The sequence below is a fragment of the Rhinolophus sinicus genome, linkage group LG13 (assembly GCF_036562045.2).
Source record: "Rhinolophus sinicus isolate RSC01 linkage group LG13, ASM3656204v1, whole genome shotgun sequence".
Classification (NCBI taxonomy): Eukaryota; Metazoa; Chordata; class Mammalia; order Chiroptera; family Rhinolophidae; genus Rhinolophus; species Rhinolophus sinicus.
Window position 1 is genome coordinate 43,408,598 of NC_133762.1, and position 17,906 is coordinate 43,426,503.

The following is a 17,906-nucleotide window of genomic DNA, read 5'->3' on the forward strand; positions in this document are numbered from 1 at the left end:
ATATGTGCATGAGGCACAGGGTGGTTATACATAGTGATTTCATGTCAAAATACCTTAAATATATAAATCCTTAAGAGGAACCAGACTTTTTTTTGCAATTAACTTAGGTTATCACTGCCTTCTCTGATTTAAAGGGGGGGGGGGGGAAGGATAAACATTATTGCTAAATACAAGGTATGAATATTAATTCCCAAGACCATATATGTTGCTATGCATATAATAGCATGTGCTCTGGCTCCTAGCTCAAAGTACAAACTACCAAAAAATCAGATTCTGTCCCATTACACTTCCTTTATAAGGAGGCATGTATTTCTTAGCCCCACACAAAACAGCAGCCACTCTCTGCTCTGGAAAGAACATTTTTCCCAAGTGGAAAAAGTGAAACTGGGCCATCAGTTGGTGGTTCATTCTTTCCTTCCGTAAGTGCTCCTGCATTTTACCAAATCCCTCTTGCAACGTTACTTTCTGCTGATTGACTGTGAATATGGCTTCTACTTTTTTAAAAAAGGGAAACTTTTTATTAGAACAGACAGACCTCTGTTTAATTGGCTTTCATTTATAAAAGATTATAAAGACTTGAATGTTAACTAAAGAAATTTGCAAACAGCACCCCGACATATTCTTTTTACTTGTTCCCTTTAACCTTACCCCTCTCTGCACTCCCCACTCTCCACATTCAGCAGATGACACTTCTTCCTGATTCGGTGAGCGTCCGCCCATCATCTCCTCCTCTCCTTCCCACCTACAGATTCGTCTGCATTCATACCCACCATTATCTTTCCTCTAGTCCTTGAGAGTGAGCGTCCCTTCTTGTTCAGCTGAGCCTTCTATGGCTACTGCTGTGGTCAGTCCATTTGCCTGACATGGCCAGCTCCTTCTAGCTAAACGGCCCGTGTACAACGCCCTAAAAGGGTATGATATAGCTCTATGGTCTTCTCTCTACAGAGGAGGCTATACAATGACCCGGAGGTGAGCACTTTGACCCAAGGGCACCAATCCCTCAGCTTCAAGCTGTAGAATCTTGCCCAGTGGTTGAGCTGCACCAGATCATCTTGGCTGAGAATTTGCACTTGAATACACACCTGTCAGCTGTTGTGATGGCTGCTAGAACAAAGACCCTGGATCTAAAGAGTGAATCACTCATTCATTCTTTGAACACATCTTACCCATGCTCTGAGCCAAACACTGTGCTAGGTACAGGAATTCAGCATGAACAAGACAAAGTCATATTTTCATAGTTTATAATCTATTCACAAACAAAATTACTCAAGTCCATAAAATCTATAAGAGGTACTACAGAAAGTCCTGTAACCTTGAATTTCACAGGGACCTTAACCTAGTTGAATGTGAGAGACAGTAGTAAGGTGGATTGGTGGGGGGTGGGGGTGTCACAGATCTAGACAGAGGAAATACTTTGAGAAAGTCCCAAAGGAAAGAAAGAATGCAACAGATTTAAGGAACTGACCAGTATAGCTAGAGTATATTAAACAGCAAGGTATATAACCTAAGTGTGATACTGTTTTGACATGCTATCTTACACTAAAATTATTTCACACTGCTTTAGTAGACAGCAAAAAATACAATAAAGCTAAAAATAAAAATGCACAAGTAGGGAACAGTTATCTTAGTCAAATATTTCACCAACTTATTGTACTAGCAAAATTTCACTTATTTTCATGTTACTTAAAAATCATAGCCCAACTATCTTTGTTATGTGCAAAATTAAATAAAGTCACAGCTTTCTTGGAAAACATAAGAATAAGACACTTACTATTTGGGGAGGTTTTTTGTTTTTTTCCCCTTGAGTTTACTATGTTCCAAGCACGTTTCTAGTATTGGGCAAGCCATAAAGATATTTTCATTTAAAAATTAGGCCCACTCTATTAACAACTCCATATTTAGGATAAGCCAGATGAGGAAAATGCTCCTTTAATTAAAAAAAAAAAAAATGTTTTAAATTAAAACTTTACAATACCTGGTAACAGAGTTCCTCTAATTTCAAAGGTAACCTGAGACGGTGTCATTCTGATGGATTTATTTTAGGATGTTGTGCTAGGAAGAAAAAGAGAAGATGTCATTTACAGTATATGAAAATATTAGCTCTAGATAGCTACCACCAAGAAACAAGTTGCAAAGCAAACAAAACAAAAAAAATGAATCTCAACAGTAAGCAAAAGATTTCAGAGACCTTATATATACAGAATGAATTACTTAGGAAATATGTAGCAAGTTTTAGGGCCTATAATGTTACCAATCTATTCCATAAGAATGTATAGACCAAAAAAAAATTTTTTTTTTAAGGATTCAAGATTCTCTTGTCACATACTTTCTCTTCTGATAAGCAGCTGTTCTGAACTCAACCTATCTTTCCTGACCAAGTTCATGTAATGGTAGAGGGGAAAACAAAAGCAAAACAAGACAGAAAAAGCCTTGGCTCAAGAGAGGATTTCTGCTTTAATAAAAAGGTTTCAACTTTAATAACAAGGAAACAACCAAAGAACTTAAGTATCCTGCCCATTGAAACAAACTAATTATGTTCTGCAACAAGCTTGCGAATGTGCTTTTCAGTAACTAATGACTAAAAACAAAAAACAAAAAAAACTTCACCCACAAATCACTCTTTTCAGATTTTCTCTTTATTAACCATAGGACCATCATTATGCCAGTTCTGCAGATTTGAATTTAGAGTCTCAACTCTATGATCTATTTCCAAACCCTGTTGATTCTAACTGATCTCACATATATGCCTTTCTTTCTAAAGTTTGAACTTCATTCAAAACCCTAAGTGTCCCACCTGTATTTTGGCTTCTAAATTTCTTCCCAGGAATACATTTTATGGCATTTAGAATAATGTTCCTCAATATTCTTGGAATCACTTTGATCACTTACAGGTATCTAACCCCCTATGTTTTTGAGGTCTTTTACTGCATATCCACATTTTCTCTTTAACTGATTTTTCATTTCTTTGCTGTTTTCCCCAGCCAAACCATCCTGTTTACCATCCCCTAATTTAAGTACCTGAGGGAAGATAGGAAATAGATTTCTTTTTAAATATACAATGCCAATTCTTAAGGTTACATAATTTAATACAGAAAGAACTATATTCCCCACAAAGGCACATCATATTCTACATAATATCCAATATCCCCCAAAAAAATTTTGCACCACAATCCACCAATGTTCCTAAAACAATTCCAGTGTCTTTATTCTGAATCAGTTCTATTAATTTACCATTTTAAAATGTTTATTTGCATGTATTTTATACATTATTTTATATAAAAAGTCCTAAAGAAACTTTCATAGCTATTTATTTTCTATTTCCCCTTTGTTCTCCCTTGGCTGCCTGTGAATACACACACAACTCCGCACTGGTCACTTAATGAACACTGCTACCCAGTGAACCACACTGCCACATCAGAGTTGATAGATCTACAGTAGCAGTTTTCAGAGGAGGCAATTTTTAAAAAAAATTTTGTGAAGTGAACATAGTTTATTTAAAAATGTTTTTATTTTATTTTTTTAATTATAGTTGACATTCAATATTATATTAGTTTCAGGTGTGCAGGTTAGTGGTCAGACATTTATATCACAAAGTGATCCCCTTGGTAAATCTAGTACGCACCTAACATCATACACAGTTATTACAATATTATTGACTATATCCCTTATGCTGTCTTTTACATCCCCATGACTATTTTGTAACTAACAGTTTGTACTTCTTACTCCCTTTCCCCTTTTCACTCAGTCTCCTGACATCCTCCCACCTGGCAACCATCAGTGTGTTCTCAGTGGAGGCCACTCTGCCCTCCAAGGGCTATTTAGCAATAGTGGAAGACAGTTTTGTCACAATCACGGGTGATGCTCCTGGCATCTAGTGGGTAGAAGCCACGAGTGCTACTAAACACCATAGAATGCGCAGAACAGCAATCCACACATAATTGTCCAGCTCCAAATACCAAGAAAGCGGAGGTTGAGAAACCTGACCTCTAATATCTATCCATAGGGGACTGCTATGGGGATCAAGAGTCCAGGCTCAGTGTTAGCTATAACCTGTGCATCATTCCATTTACATCAATTATAAAATGTAAATGTTGAACACACACATGCACGCATTCACATACACATGTACAAACAAGACCATTAGTCAACATAGCTTCATGTCACTTGAATAAAGACTTCCTTGTTTGGCAATACTACCATTTCAGTTAGAAAACCCAAGACTGTAGTGGAGAAAAATCTGTTCTTGATCAAAATCATTTCTAAGATACTTATTCTACTTTCCAAGAAGAAACATGATCTATTTAAAACACATACATCCAGTTCTAGCACTGCCAAAGAATGTCCTAAATCTAAAAATACCTCTAGATTGTTAACCCCCATAACCTATCATTATCCAAATATCTTAATAGTTCTTTTAACATGAAATCTGATATAATAAATCTGAGTATATAAACCTAAGAGTACAAATATTTCTTTTTTTACTTATTTACTTTAATTAAAATTTATTGGGGTAACAATGGTTAGTAAACTTACACAGGTTTCAGGTGTACAATTCTGTAACACATCATCTATATATCACATTGTGTGTTCACCACCCAGAGTCAGTTCTCCTTCCACCACCATATATTTGACCCCATTTACCCAATATTTCCTTTTCTAATATATAAAATGGCTCATTGAAGCACTGCAATCTTACATTTAAATTTATCTATAGCATATCAAGAAGAAACCTTAAGGCTAGCAAAGAAACTCAGCTTTTAAGTTACTGAATTAATTTTGAGACACAGCAAAAAGCCCCATCATCCAGGAAAACTGCTGAATAACCAACCTCAATCGCACCCTAACCAACCTTAATCGCACCCTGTAACTTGTACTTTCACCTCATGTTTACTACACCACAGTTCTCAACCAAGGACAATCTTGTCTACCTAATTACATAGTACTCTAATTCGCTGATCAATTTTAAATAACTATTTTAACCAATTTTAGGGAAATGAGATGTAATTATTTCTATGTATTAAATCCAACAGCTGATACAAAATTATCTCTAAATTTCTACTGCATTAAAATGGGAAAATTATCTAAATTTAATTTAAGGGAAATCAGTTATTAAAATTGAGCCTTTCATTCTAAAACTTGCTTATAAGAGTGGCTATAGTAACTGCTGTACACAGCTACAGTAAATATACTATACAAAGCTATATACACAAGCACAAAAATACCCCCCAAAATCTCTCCAGATGTCAACAAAGAGCATCATCTTCCACTTAGATTGACAAAAGTCATATAATCTCATTTAATTTCCACCCCATTCCCTCAATTAATACCATACCAAATAAAAGCCTGGGGAGCTGCTGCTACAGCAGTTCACTTGATAATGGACAGAGGCCAAAATTCTGGTGCAGGATTGAAGCGTATAATTCTGGCACCCAGCTACCACCAAAACAGTGGTGACGAAGTAAAATACTGCTCTGTGATGGAACGTGAAACTTATATATCCACCAATCAACACGTCCTCTTCATCCAAACAAGCAAAAAAGAAAAAAAAACAACCACCCAACTTGGACAGGGGAGGTCTTCAAGATATGCATAAAACAAAGAGTAAGATGAAAAACTACTAGTCATTGTCCCATACCTGAGCTGACTGCATATGTAATTTAACCAACTTACCTATTATCTCATCAACAGACTACACTTCCTGAGACAGGTTTTTTGGTTTGGTTTTGTTTTTTAAATATAACATCTATTTTGTGCTTTTTGAAGATAAATTTTAAAGAGTATGCTCATCCGAGATTTTGAGCAGCATTTATCACTACTTTAATACTTTTTAAAAGATTTAAGCAATTAGCAAAATACAACATTGTAATTTACATTTAAAAATATTTCTGAGTTTACACTACCTGGCAAAATATATTTTACTCTCTTCGTCAAACTATTCCAACACATGACCTTACTAGTTTACCAGCTTAGGGGACAAAAGGGAGATTTACGCAAACCAAGGTACAGGAACATTTAGTTTAGAGCTAAATTGAAGTTCACGGGTATTTTTAGCTAAAATATGTTTCTCTGGCCAAAAAGAACATCTCTCCGTGTTTTCCTCCAAATTTTTGCAAAGAAAAAAAAGCTGTTTCCAATTCTCCTTGCTCTTTCTTAAACTCCCAACAGTTCTGAGTCTCATAACTGGCTGTAGGAAAGGAATATGTGCATATGTAATGCCTTTGTTTTCCTGAGTTAATTTCTGTTCATTCTGGTGAAGGATCATTATTATCCTACAACTCTGACCCCAGTAAACTTTGAGCCAATATTTTAATCAAGTGTATGCAGACATGAATGGATTTTTATTTAAGAAAGCATTTCTGGAAATTTCATTAAGCCAAGTTAATTCTTTAATCAACTCTCTAAGCAATGCAGCAAAGTTTTCCCAAATGTTTTCCATTTCATGTCATCTTGATATTACTTTCATATATATTTCATATATTTTTCCTGGTTAAGTAGTTACACACAAAGATTTGATTCCACAACCTACTTTTTGTACGTATCAAATTTTACTCATTCTGCCACTGTGAGATTTCTTTTGTAGTCATTACTTCTCTGAGTACAACTTTCCTAAGTCTTATTTCATCTAGAATATTGGTTCTCCCTTGTTTTTAAATCAAGACTGCATAGGGCCATGTGCAGTTTTACATGTTTATTTTGTGTTATTTGTAGTCAGAACAGCAGAAGTTGGGAAAAGAACTGATAGCTTGTATTTACTTTTTAGCTAAGTCACAACTGTCAGAAATGTAGCAAGATAGGGAAGCCTGAAGGGGTGGTGTAGTGGGTTGCAGCTGGGGAAAAACAGGGAAGGTGAAGAGCATAAAAGAAGCCAGATCCAAACATCCTGCTTGGTTCCACCAGTTCCCTAATGTTGGTTCTACATCAGACTCAACAGCTGCCTCAAGATGAAAGAATTCTCTACAGTTCAGGACTGAATTCATGGCAGATTTCCTTTAGAACCGGGCAGGGGGGTAACAGGAGAGGCTGATGAAGCACATAACTGATTGAGGCTTTTTTGGAGAAGTCATCAAGGCAAATTGAAGAGCTCTGAAGAAAGTAGAGCTTTGGAGAGAAGAGGGCAGCTGTCTTAAAATTGTATCGAGGGCACCGATGTCTATTCCTGGAACCTTTTCCTAAGAGAGTAAGGCACTTTGGTTTCTTGGAATAACTGGATTATCCCAAGCATGCCCGAGACTGTGGGATTTGCAATTTCAGAAAACAAGCAGTTGTCAAAACACTCCGAGTTAGGGACAGATGGAGAGTGGTGGTGGGCAAGGGGCAAGCGTGACGTGGAGAACACAGACGACTTCAGCTGCATTTTTCGTTTCTTCGTTCCTTAACTTGGTTCTTCTGATATTCGTGGCGCTCCTATGCTCTTTGCATTCTGGTATATCGAAAACCCTTCACACAATTTTCAGAGGGGAGAACTAAGGACCAGGCAGCAAAGCGGAAACGTGGCAGCAAACAATAAAAGTGGAATCAATAGGTGGTATCCACCGACTTACCGGAGCGAACGTCCAGGCCGCTGTTCCCCCGGCAGGGAGTGTCCAGCCCGGGCTGGGCGAGCCTGCCCGCCCCTCGGCCCTGCCGCGGGTCCCGGCGACCCCCGCCCCGCCGCGTCCCCGGGGCCGGGCCGCCCTGACAGCTTCACTGCCACGTGAGCCGCCGCTGAGGCCCCCGCACGGAGCGCCGGGCCGGCCCAGCTGCCAGTCTCACCTGCCGGGTCCGCGGGTCCGGGCCGCCGCCGTCGCCGCCGCGCCCGAGAGCGAGTGCAGCGGGCCGAGGTGCCGGGTTCCCGCTGTCCACGCCTCGCCAGCGCTCCCCAAGGCCGCCCGCGGCGGCGCCCAGTGGCAGGAAGCGGCTGCGCTCAAACCGGTTTCAGCTGCTCCAGACCAAACCGCCAGGCCACCCCGCGGGGCGGGGCCTGAGGGTCGGCTGGGCGGGGCCTGACGTCACGCCCGGCCCCCCTCCCGGCCAATGGGTGGCCGCGCGCGGAGGTGGGCGGGCCCTGCGTTCCTGGAAAGGGCCCGTGTCCGCGGCCGAGCGTGGCTGGGCATCCCTCGGGTCCCCGCGGTCCGCCTTTTCCGCTGACCTGGAGTCGCAGCGGGCGGCGGCGCAGAGGAGACCTGGCAATTGATCAGAGACGCATACCTTGGTCCCCAAAGCCGCGTTACGACAGCCAAGTGTGGAGGCTGGAACTGCAGTTCTGAATTGTATTTTTTCCTATTCGAAAATGAGGGACATTAGCAGACCAGGTGTTTTCTGGGAAGTTTCCGTCGTTACAAAACAACACGCACACTTGGATCACATATTTAAAGTTGAAAGTGAGAATTAGGCGACTTAAGATGTTGAGGGTTTATACCTTTGCTGTGCAAAGAATGGTGTACAGGTCAGGGGCAGCACTTGGGAGCTGTCAGAATTGCAGTCTCAGGACTACCACTGACCTGCATAATGACATCAGCATTTAACAAGATCCGCGGGTTGTTTGTATGCGAATTAAAATTTGAAGGAACTTTTCTGAAAGCTTTCTAGAAGCTTTCAGAGCCTTTCTAGACCCGCTTTGCAAAAGTTGTAGTCGTTTATATCCTGAAAAGATCGTCCCTACAAAAGAAAGAGAAAGAAAGGAAGAAAAGAAAGAGAGAGAGAAGAAGAAAGAAAGAAAAGGAACAGATTTGTCTCTCCTTTGATGGTCCCAGAAATATGATTCAGTATTGGCGAGGTACCTAACTTAAACTCTTATCTTTTCAGCATCAAAGTTAGCCTTTGGTTAACGACTAACATAAAGTTACCAGATTCATATAAATTAAGTGAGATACTGAAAATTAAAAAGAACCACCTTTGTTGGGAATGTTGAAGCACTCATAATAAGAGATAGCTTGAGTTGTAAATCGGTTCAAATGAGCCTAACTGAGAAGGCGTTTGGATTAAATGAGCTCTAGCTTTAGACAAAGCCTCTGGTTTACAAATCAGATTGTTCGCAGCCACATTTCATATCTGAACTTGGATTATATCCCAGGGCATTTCTGATAATGTCATCCATTCAGTTAATAAATAATTATTAAATGCCTACTTTGTGCTAGGCACAGGATGCAGAGGTTTTTGGTGGCACTCGTTTTAATACCAAATTTCTTTAAAAATTAAAATTTCTTTCTAATTAGGTACCATTAGAAACTAAAGTCTGCTGTTGTACATTTCCTAATAGCTTGGAGTTGATTTCATTCTTCTGCAGTTTGTCATACATACTACAGTGATGAATTTCTTTCATACGAGTTTTTTTTCCTTTAAATGTTTATTATAGCTCTTTATTTTCCTGTAGTCACCATTTAGTCAAGCAATCACTTTTCTAATGTTCACAGGTCAAGTTAATGGATCTCATCCATACTCCTTCCCTAAATCCCATTGAAATGACAGAAGTATTATACATATTCGAAGGATGCTATCAGCTTTGTTTTGCGCTGATTTTTCTCCCAGAATATTCATTATGACTTGGATAAAAGACTGGCCATTTGTGCTTGTCTCTTGATCATGCCACGCAAATATTGTAAATATTCTCCTGCGTTATTCCACAATTGCTCTACTGTCAGAATCTTTTATCAGACTCAAAACACTATCAGTTTTTTGTGTTTCATTTACCTCAGTAGTCGCCCTGCTCCTCAAAGGTACTATCCATCCATACCTTTCATTTCCTCTGCATTAGTCCATGAACAATTTCCCAACTTACAGTATACACTTATTCTTAATGTAGGTGACAAAATTGTTAGTTTAGTTTTTGCTATTGATTTTTCTTCATGTTAAGATCAGTCCTATATGGAGGAAACCAAGGAAATTGCTAATTTCCAAAGCGATTAAGGTGCTTCAAATGTGAAACTTTAAATTAATTTCAAATTGGCTACAGCTTTTCTGGTGGTGCATTGCTTTCCACGCTCTCAAATGCATGATCGGATCAAAATGTCTAGAGCAGAAAAGGTTCAAAGGGCAAGGTCAAAATGTCTTCCTTGACCTGTTTCTTTATCAGTGCAATGGGAATTTAAACACCACAGGTTATTTCAGATGAAGTTTGAGAAGGCACCCAGCACCTAGCACATTACCTGCTGCTCCCCAATGCTTATGTCTCTCCCAGGCCTTCACTGAAACTCAGTTCTATGAAGGAACTACCAGTTTCATCAAATGTAAGAAGTCAATTGTAAGACAATAATACTAAGAATCAAAAAAGTGCTGCACTTTAAACTATACCATACTACTGTACTGATGCAGCTTTTTTTTTTTTTTTTAATGTTCAAATATTATTCCTGGGATGTTTTCCAAGCCACTGATACCCATTGGGCAAGTTTTGATGCCATTACTATTTTTGATCCTAAGAGAAGGTATCAATGAAGACCTACAGACAACAGCCAGGACTCCTACTGCAAATGGTCCTCAAATGGTTTGTACACTGAAACACCCAGGGGTTGTAGCTGTTAATCGTGCCACCGGGAAAACAACCCCATTCGAAAGCCCAGGTGATGACAAGTATGTCAGGACTGCTGCCTGGCCATCGGTGATTTCAGAGGTTAAAATGATAAGAGGGGGATGTTAGAATGGATGAAATAAGGTAATATCCACCTTAACTCACAGAAGTGTGGCTATTAAACAATTGCATGGATAGATAATCTACAGTTACTGACCCATTAAATTTCCTTAACCATGTTTCAAATCTGTATAGTAGAAAAGGGAGATCTTCAATTTTTTTTTTTATTTAATGGAAGAGTAATCTAGAAAGATTTGTCAGTCACTATATAGAATCTCCTTCTCTACAAAAGGGACAGTAGAATAACCATTTTTCATAACTGATTGGGGAAACCTTCCATTTAATTTTGACTAAAGTAACTTTTCATCTCTAATGAAGTCATTTGTAGGCCACCATCCCCATACAAATGTTAGTTCAAATTTTCATGTTTAGTTAGTGTAGCATTCTACAGAAAACCCTGAGTAGTAAGATATTGTTTGTAAACAACTAGTATATTGGTGAAATAGTCTCTAAAGAAAAATTGCCACATGTAACATAATGTAACATAATTGTAACTCTGGAAAGTGTTCTGTGGACTCTTTAGGAGTCAAGACTTTGTAAAACTAAGACAAGTTATGTTAGAAAACACTGAACCTGAGCTATTTTGTTTTCAGCCTGTTTCCCTTGTTATTATTTTTCTGTCTTTCCAAATGCTTTGAAGTCTTGTACATTCTGCATTAATGTGAATTCCCCAAGGAAATTCCCTTTACTGCTCAAATTGTTCAACAATTGACGGGCTACCATTTTATCATTTTAGTGAAAATACTGATGACTGTCTGAAGAATGAGGGGCTGTTTTCAGGACATATCCTTACTCTGAGCTAAAGAACTCTTAAGAGCACTCCTACTACACACCAGGCTCAAAAACCCAGCTGCCCACACCAGACTGGCGGGGGGCCAAAGACAGCTGGGACTAGAGTCAGGAAGGCAGAGGTTCTTGGCAATGGTGGCACGTTTATTAAGTGAATGATTTAGGTGAGCCGATTGGAGACCTAAATCGTGATCCTGCTCTCTGTTCTACTGTTGACTTGCTGGCTTACCCCATACCTTTGACATTTTACCTATAAAATGAAAATAAGTGTGGGCACTAATACTTTGTTGCTTTTATCTCTTATGTCTCTATTTTTCCCTTCCTGTAATCAGGTCCTTAAGGGCAAGGACTATATATTATTATTAATCTTCACATCCCAGCATAGTGCCTGGCACATAGCAGGTATAAACATGCTGATAGAAATCACTGACCATTTCAGGAAAGAGTAATAAGTAATGGTCAATTCTAGATGTCAGTATTTAATAATAAACAATGCTTCATGTAGCCATTGGAGAAGCAGGGATTCAGCTGCTGTGGGTTCCACTGCATGGCTTCCCCTTGCATCCATATCACCTTCTCCTGCTCTGGTCATCAACAATGGCATTCAGTCAGATGACATATCTGACCCACAACTGTAGACATATGGCCAACACAGTGAATTTGTTTTTTAATTTTTATTGGGGAATATTGGGGAACAGTGTGTTTTTCCGGAACCCATCAGTCGTTGTCCTTCGGTCTAGTTGTGGAGGGTGTAGCTCAGCTCCAAGTCCAGTTGCCGTTTTCAATCTTAGTTGCAGAGGGCACAGCCCACCATCCCATGTGGGAATTGAACCGGCAACCTTGTTGTTAAGCGCTCACGCTCTAACAAGCTGAGCCATCCGGCTGCCACACAGTGAATTTGTTTTTTATTATTTAATTTTCATGCACACCCTAACACAACACAGACCCCACCGCACACTGTTACCCACCCATTGTCCCAATCATACATTCCATATGTTCTGCCTGGCTCAGATAGACCTCTGAATTTGGATTCCAAGACAATAGAACAAATTCCGAATTATCTCAGTCCTGCTGAGTGAAAGGGAACCTTGTCTTCCTTTCACGAAACTAGGTGGATACCATGGCCATGTTCCTTATTGAATTTTCCTGCAAAAGAGCTAAGGTATGTCCCAAGGGGCATGGAGAGGATGGAAATACCCAAACCATTTGAGATTCATCAGCATTACCATGAAATCAATTAATGTGACCATACCTTAAAGTGCTAAGACATCAAAAATAAAAGTAATCAAAATATTTTCCTATAGGAGAGGAAAACCCCAAGTACCTATGGAAGTGATGGCAGTTAGAATTCTGAGGCCATCTTTTTTTACTCCAGATTTCAATAACTGCTAGTTATTTTTTTGAAATTTGAGTAAGTGGTGTTTCTTTATTTAATATATCTCTATGATTTATAGTGTATATAGACAATCAAATACCATCAGAAATGGAAATTAGCTCCCAAATTATTTATTACCCAGTCAACTGTAGAAATACAGATCTAAGAAACATCCAAACTTATAGAGAAGTTTTATAAGAATTTATTTGAGCCAAACTGATGACATAGACAGGGGAGCAAGATCGCAAGTGCTCCAGAAAATAGCAGTTTTGCTACTTCTTTTGTGCATTTGAAGTTAAGGAGGGAACATAAGGGAGATTGTGTGGAGGTGGGAGAAAGCATGGCAGGGATTGATTACAGGAGAGTTAACAAGATCATGTGCTTTCTTGAGGATGGTTATGTCAAAGGTATTTTTAAAAAAACAAAATATTTTATTTATTTAAGTGTGTTTTTCCAAGACCCATCACCTCCAAATCAAGTAGTTGTTTCAATCTAGTTGTGGAGGGTGCAGCTCTCAGTGGCCCAAGTGGGGATCGAATCGGCAACCTTGTTGTTCTCTAACCAACCGAGCTATCCACCGCCCCTTCAAAGGTATCTTAACTTAAATGCACAGAAACAATGAACAGGACTTACGGCAAAGATAAACCTTTTACTAAAAAGTTATATGCTTGGGGCATGACTACCCATCATGACCTATCCAGTTAGATCACTCTGTGATCTGATCATACATTTCCATGGAACCCCCACCCCCTTTTTTTTCTGTCCACAGAAATGAGCATTAATAAATTCAACTAATTAGTTGGTCATAGAGATATTTATTTTACTGGGTTTGGGGACAGAAATTGCAGGTAGAGAGTTTATTATAGAAAAGTTCTATAGAAAAATGGCATCACAGTCTGATAAAACTTGTCATTAAAATCGGGAATTATTTTCTTAGGCCCCAGATCACAGTCCATAGAAACCACTGCCAAGACACCAATTTATGATTCAAAACATAGACTTATGGCCAAAGCAGGGACCCACTGTGTAAAGCAAACAGCCAAATTATTTTTGTCGGAGATCAAAATGTATCTTGGAAATTTTAAGGAATTCGGAGACTTAAGAATCCTGTAACAGCCAGAATCCTTTTTATGTTCAAAATAGTGCTGATTCTACAGTATGTCAAACTCTGCCAAACTAGTAAGATTTCCTCAAGGACATCTCTCTTTTCACCTCCCCTTTGAAATACTATTGATGCAAGCTGGCTGTGCAAAGTTCATGTCATAAACTGTATTATGTATCTATAGTTTCAGAAGTCTTCCCTTTTGCTTACTTTAAGTAATTCCCCACTTTTAGGGCCTAAATGCAAGATGATGAGAAGGAGGAGGAAGAGGGAAGGAGAGTGGGTAGGAAATTAATTCTCCATAGTCTACCTCTCTGGATTAGATTCTACCACCTCCCCTAATTTATCCCTCCTCTTTTTAGTATCCCGTGCCTCTCCATAATTAGATAATTATTGTCTTGCTAACTCCCAACTACCTCTCAAGCTTTATCTCTGACGCAAGCCACTCCCTTCCTTCCCAGCCATACTAAAGGATTTAGGGCTCAGTCTAGAACTTTGCCATTCAAAGTGTGGTCCTTGAACCAGAAACATTGGCATTCCCTGGGAGCTTAGTAGATGTGCTGAATCTCTAGGCTCATCCCAGACGTGCTGAATCAGAAACTGCATTTTAACAGAATCTGTACGGGAATTCATGTGAACACAAAGTTAGGAGATCTGCTCTAGAAGACCTTTCTGCACTGGCCACTCAGCCACTTACCACTGTAAAATTAGCTCCAAGAAGCAATCAAGTGATCTGCAACTCGTCTTGGAAACATGTCCTTACAAACAAGCCCCTCCCTTCTCCTTAGTTCTACCTTTGTGGGTGTTACAACAATGTTCATGGGTAAATTTGCACAGACAAATGTTTATCACATCTGCATTGAACTCTGTGGAAGGTACTGCTTTCTGGTTTTCAATCTTCCCCTTCCTGTCCAACTAGATTGTAAACTCCTAGATGTCATGAAACTTATTTATATTTGAAACCCCAGCATCTGGAACAGGGGTGTCCAAACTTTTTTCAACGTTTTTCACCAAGGGCCATATGCGGTAAAATACACAAACAGCTAGGCCACTCACTCGAGGTGAAGTACGTATTGCCTCACCTGGTTTATTTAAGTAAACTAAATATATTTTTGGAATTTGTTGTGGGCCAATTAACAATGGATCATGGACCGCAGTTGGCCCGTGGGCAGCAGTTTGGACACCCCTGATCTAGAACAATGCCTATAACATGGATTTGATAAATTCTGTTGCCTGAAGAAATAAAGGCTTGACTTCTAAAGCCCAGACTCTCTTGTAATTAGACTCAGCCACCTGATGGATCTTCCAATCTTCAGTAGAGCTTGAAGGGATTTCAGAATCCCAAATTTTTAATCTCGCACTGTTATTTAAATTTGGCACAAGGCTCAGCACTAAACTATTCTTGGTGATGTAACTCCTCTGATTCCGTTTCCAGCACAAAGGATGCTGCCCTGAGCCAAAAATGAAAGGGTCTGCCATCTAACTATGCCACTGTACTGCCACCAAAGGCTTATGTTGTGTGTAGTCTTTGGTCCTTCAGATCTGAGGGAAAGCATGAGTCTTCTCCTGCTGGGCCCAAGAATGGTTCCCTTTGACTCCAGGTCCCAAGACCTCTTTTAGCAGCCAATGGAACAATCAACTCTACCATATGCCTAGTGACCTTCAGCCTTCTGGGTTTCCAAGAATCCTTATCAAGGAGGAAACCACTGAAACTTATCAATGATAAAAGCAAGGATTTGTAATACCCAATTTTGGAAGGATGTGAGAAAATGAACTATATGGCACAGATAGTTTTAATGCTGATGGTGTTCATTGATAACCCCATTTTGGATAATATTGGGGGTCATAGCTATGAAAAATGTAAGTGCTCATAGATTTCAACCCAGAAATTGGACTTCTAGAAATGTATATTTACAGAAAAACTAACATAGGCTCATAGATATACCAAGAATATTCATGTAACATAACTTGAAATTGAAAAAAAATAATAATTAAAAAGTAGAAACAATGTAAACATCCCTCAACATGATGTTTGGCAATGATTACATAAACATTGCTCATTTATTTCCACAAGAAATACACGGCCACTAAAAGAATGTGAATACTCCTTATATACCCGCTTGGAAAAATGTCTGTAGTCTATTGCTAAGTGAAAAAAGCAAATGCTGGAGTGTGTAGTATGATGCCACATTTTAAAAAAGTCTATGTTGATATATGTATATATTTATAGGGCTATATGTTGGTATAGCATTTTTTAAAAAGGCTGAAGGAATGCACACAATGTAGTGGGGATGTATTTTTCAACAACCCCATGTGACTACGTGTTAATTTTTTAATCACGACAGAATAATAGAAAAGACTTTTCATATACACACAAATTAAACTATAAGCCCATCTTATAAATATTGAATTATTATAACAAAGAAAATAAACATAAAACAAGTGTACATGAAAATTTCAAAACAAAAGTATCACTTCTTGTTTCCACTGAAAATTTTCACTCAAATCAGGTAGAGATCTGCCATATACTGAACACAGCATAACTAGGCCTGCAAACCACTGCTTCCCCTCCTCCACCCCTCAGTGAGCATGACACACACACACACACACACACACACACACACACACACAGCAGTGCTGTATTGCCCAGAGGACAGGCCCACTGCCCTTCTCAACACAATGCTCCTGGGAGCACCTACCAACACACTGGCCTTGTGAGAAACACCTTAGCTCTCCATGTATAACTGTGAATTTGTCCAACTCAGTTCTGCACCCATTGCCCTCGCTGCATTCCTGAGAGGCATAATTTACCACGTGTCCCTGTGGGCGTCCCATCATTGTTATTAAATGCCCTGGGCCTTGACTCTATCTCCTTTCTTAGGACTCCCACTCCAGAGAGAACATCATAGCACACGTGAGTGACAATGACATTATAATTCCTGCTCTAATTTATTTTTAAAAGTAATTTGCATACATTGGTATGCAACCTAAGCTCCCATCATGATCCAGACAGAATTACATTCAACAATTGCTCAAATGCTTCCTCACGGAAAAAGTATTTCGTATGCTCGTACTGCCCTTCATAAATCATATTAAGCCAGAACTGGAATTCTGCACCAAGATTGTTAGCAGTCAGAAGTATTTTAAATTTTCTTCTTTTTTTGCATTTTGGCACTTTCTCGTGTTCTACAGGGAATATTTATTGTATGTGAAACAGAGAATGACTGTATATCAGGAAATGTGCTAAGAATTTCATATGCATTATCTTGTTAAATCTTTCCAACCATCTTTGAGGTACATACTATTATAACCCACTTTGCAGAAAAGGAAACAAAGGCTGCTCAGGTTAAATAACTTGCCTAAGTCAGCTCAGCTGCATGGCTGTGTACGAACCGCGCATTTTCTTAGGCTGTCAATTTTATGGCCTATAAAATTTAGATAGTATCTACCTCATCAAGTGAAAGGATTAAAAAAGAACATCAACTGTCAAGGATATGTGAAACACCTGGTATAAAGAAAACAGTTTTTATTTTTCAGTTCTCTACAGCTGTCAAGTATGACTATTAAAATAGACTCCTAAGCAATAGTGTGCAGAAGCTAGCTCCAGTGTCAGCTGTGTACATCTTCCAACTTCAAGTTCACTGTCCTCAGGTGAGTGACTTGAAATTAGCCCTTGTGGGAGTCAAAATCCAGCAAACGCTGCAAATCAAGCCCTTTCCCCCTGGAGAGCTGGTTGTTGGATATTTACCAGCATACCACAGCTCCCAGATTGGAAAATAATGGATTTAATGTTCTGGCTCAAATTCAGGTTTTATTTATTTATTTAGGGAGAATGATTCATACGTTGGCTCTGCAAGTCACAAGGCCTATTTTCCGAGCTGCAGTATGAAGTTTTTCATACTGCAAAAAAAGCTCCAGAAAAAGATTTTTCCCACGTCAGCTGTTTCAATCTGATTAAGGAAACACAGTACACCATACACAACATCTCTGGGTACTGATGTGTGTTTTGCTTTTTTTTCAAATCCTTATCCTGCCTG

The 17,906-nt window shown here is 39.2% G+C and overlaps 1 protein-coding gene across 6 annotated transcripts in view; it reads right to left on the reverse strand.

Moving 5' to 3' along the window:
* The window catches only part of GPCPD1 (glycerophosphocholine phosphodiesterase 1), a 50,542-nt gene extending 42,583 nt beyond the window's left edge, over positions 1 to 7,959 (reverse strand). For 2 of the 6 annotated variants that reach the window (XR_002137628.2, XM_019734895.2), the window contains exons 1-2: positions 7,542 to 7,681; positions 1,976 to 2,052 (exon numbers count right to left, since the gene is read on the reverse strand). Coding sequence is in view for 3 of the 6 variants with exons in the window: in XM_019734895.2 (XP_019590454.1) it covers positions 1,976 to 2,024 (49 nt within the window). In the remaining 3 variants the exon portion in view is untranslated. Of the gene's footprint in view, positions 1 to 1,975; positions 2,053 to 5,332; positions 5,471 to 7,541; positions 7,682 to 7,752 lie in introns of those variants that run through there. The other 4 variants (XR_012491246.1, XM_019734896.2, XR_012491245.1 and 1 more) reach the window with 3 other exon arrangements.
* Positions 7,960 to 17,906: the final 9,947 nt, after the last annotated feature.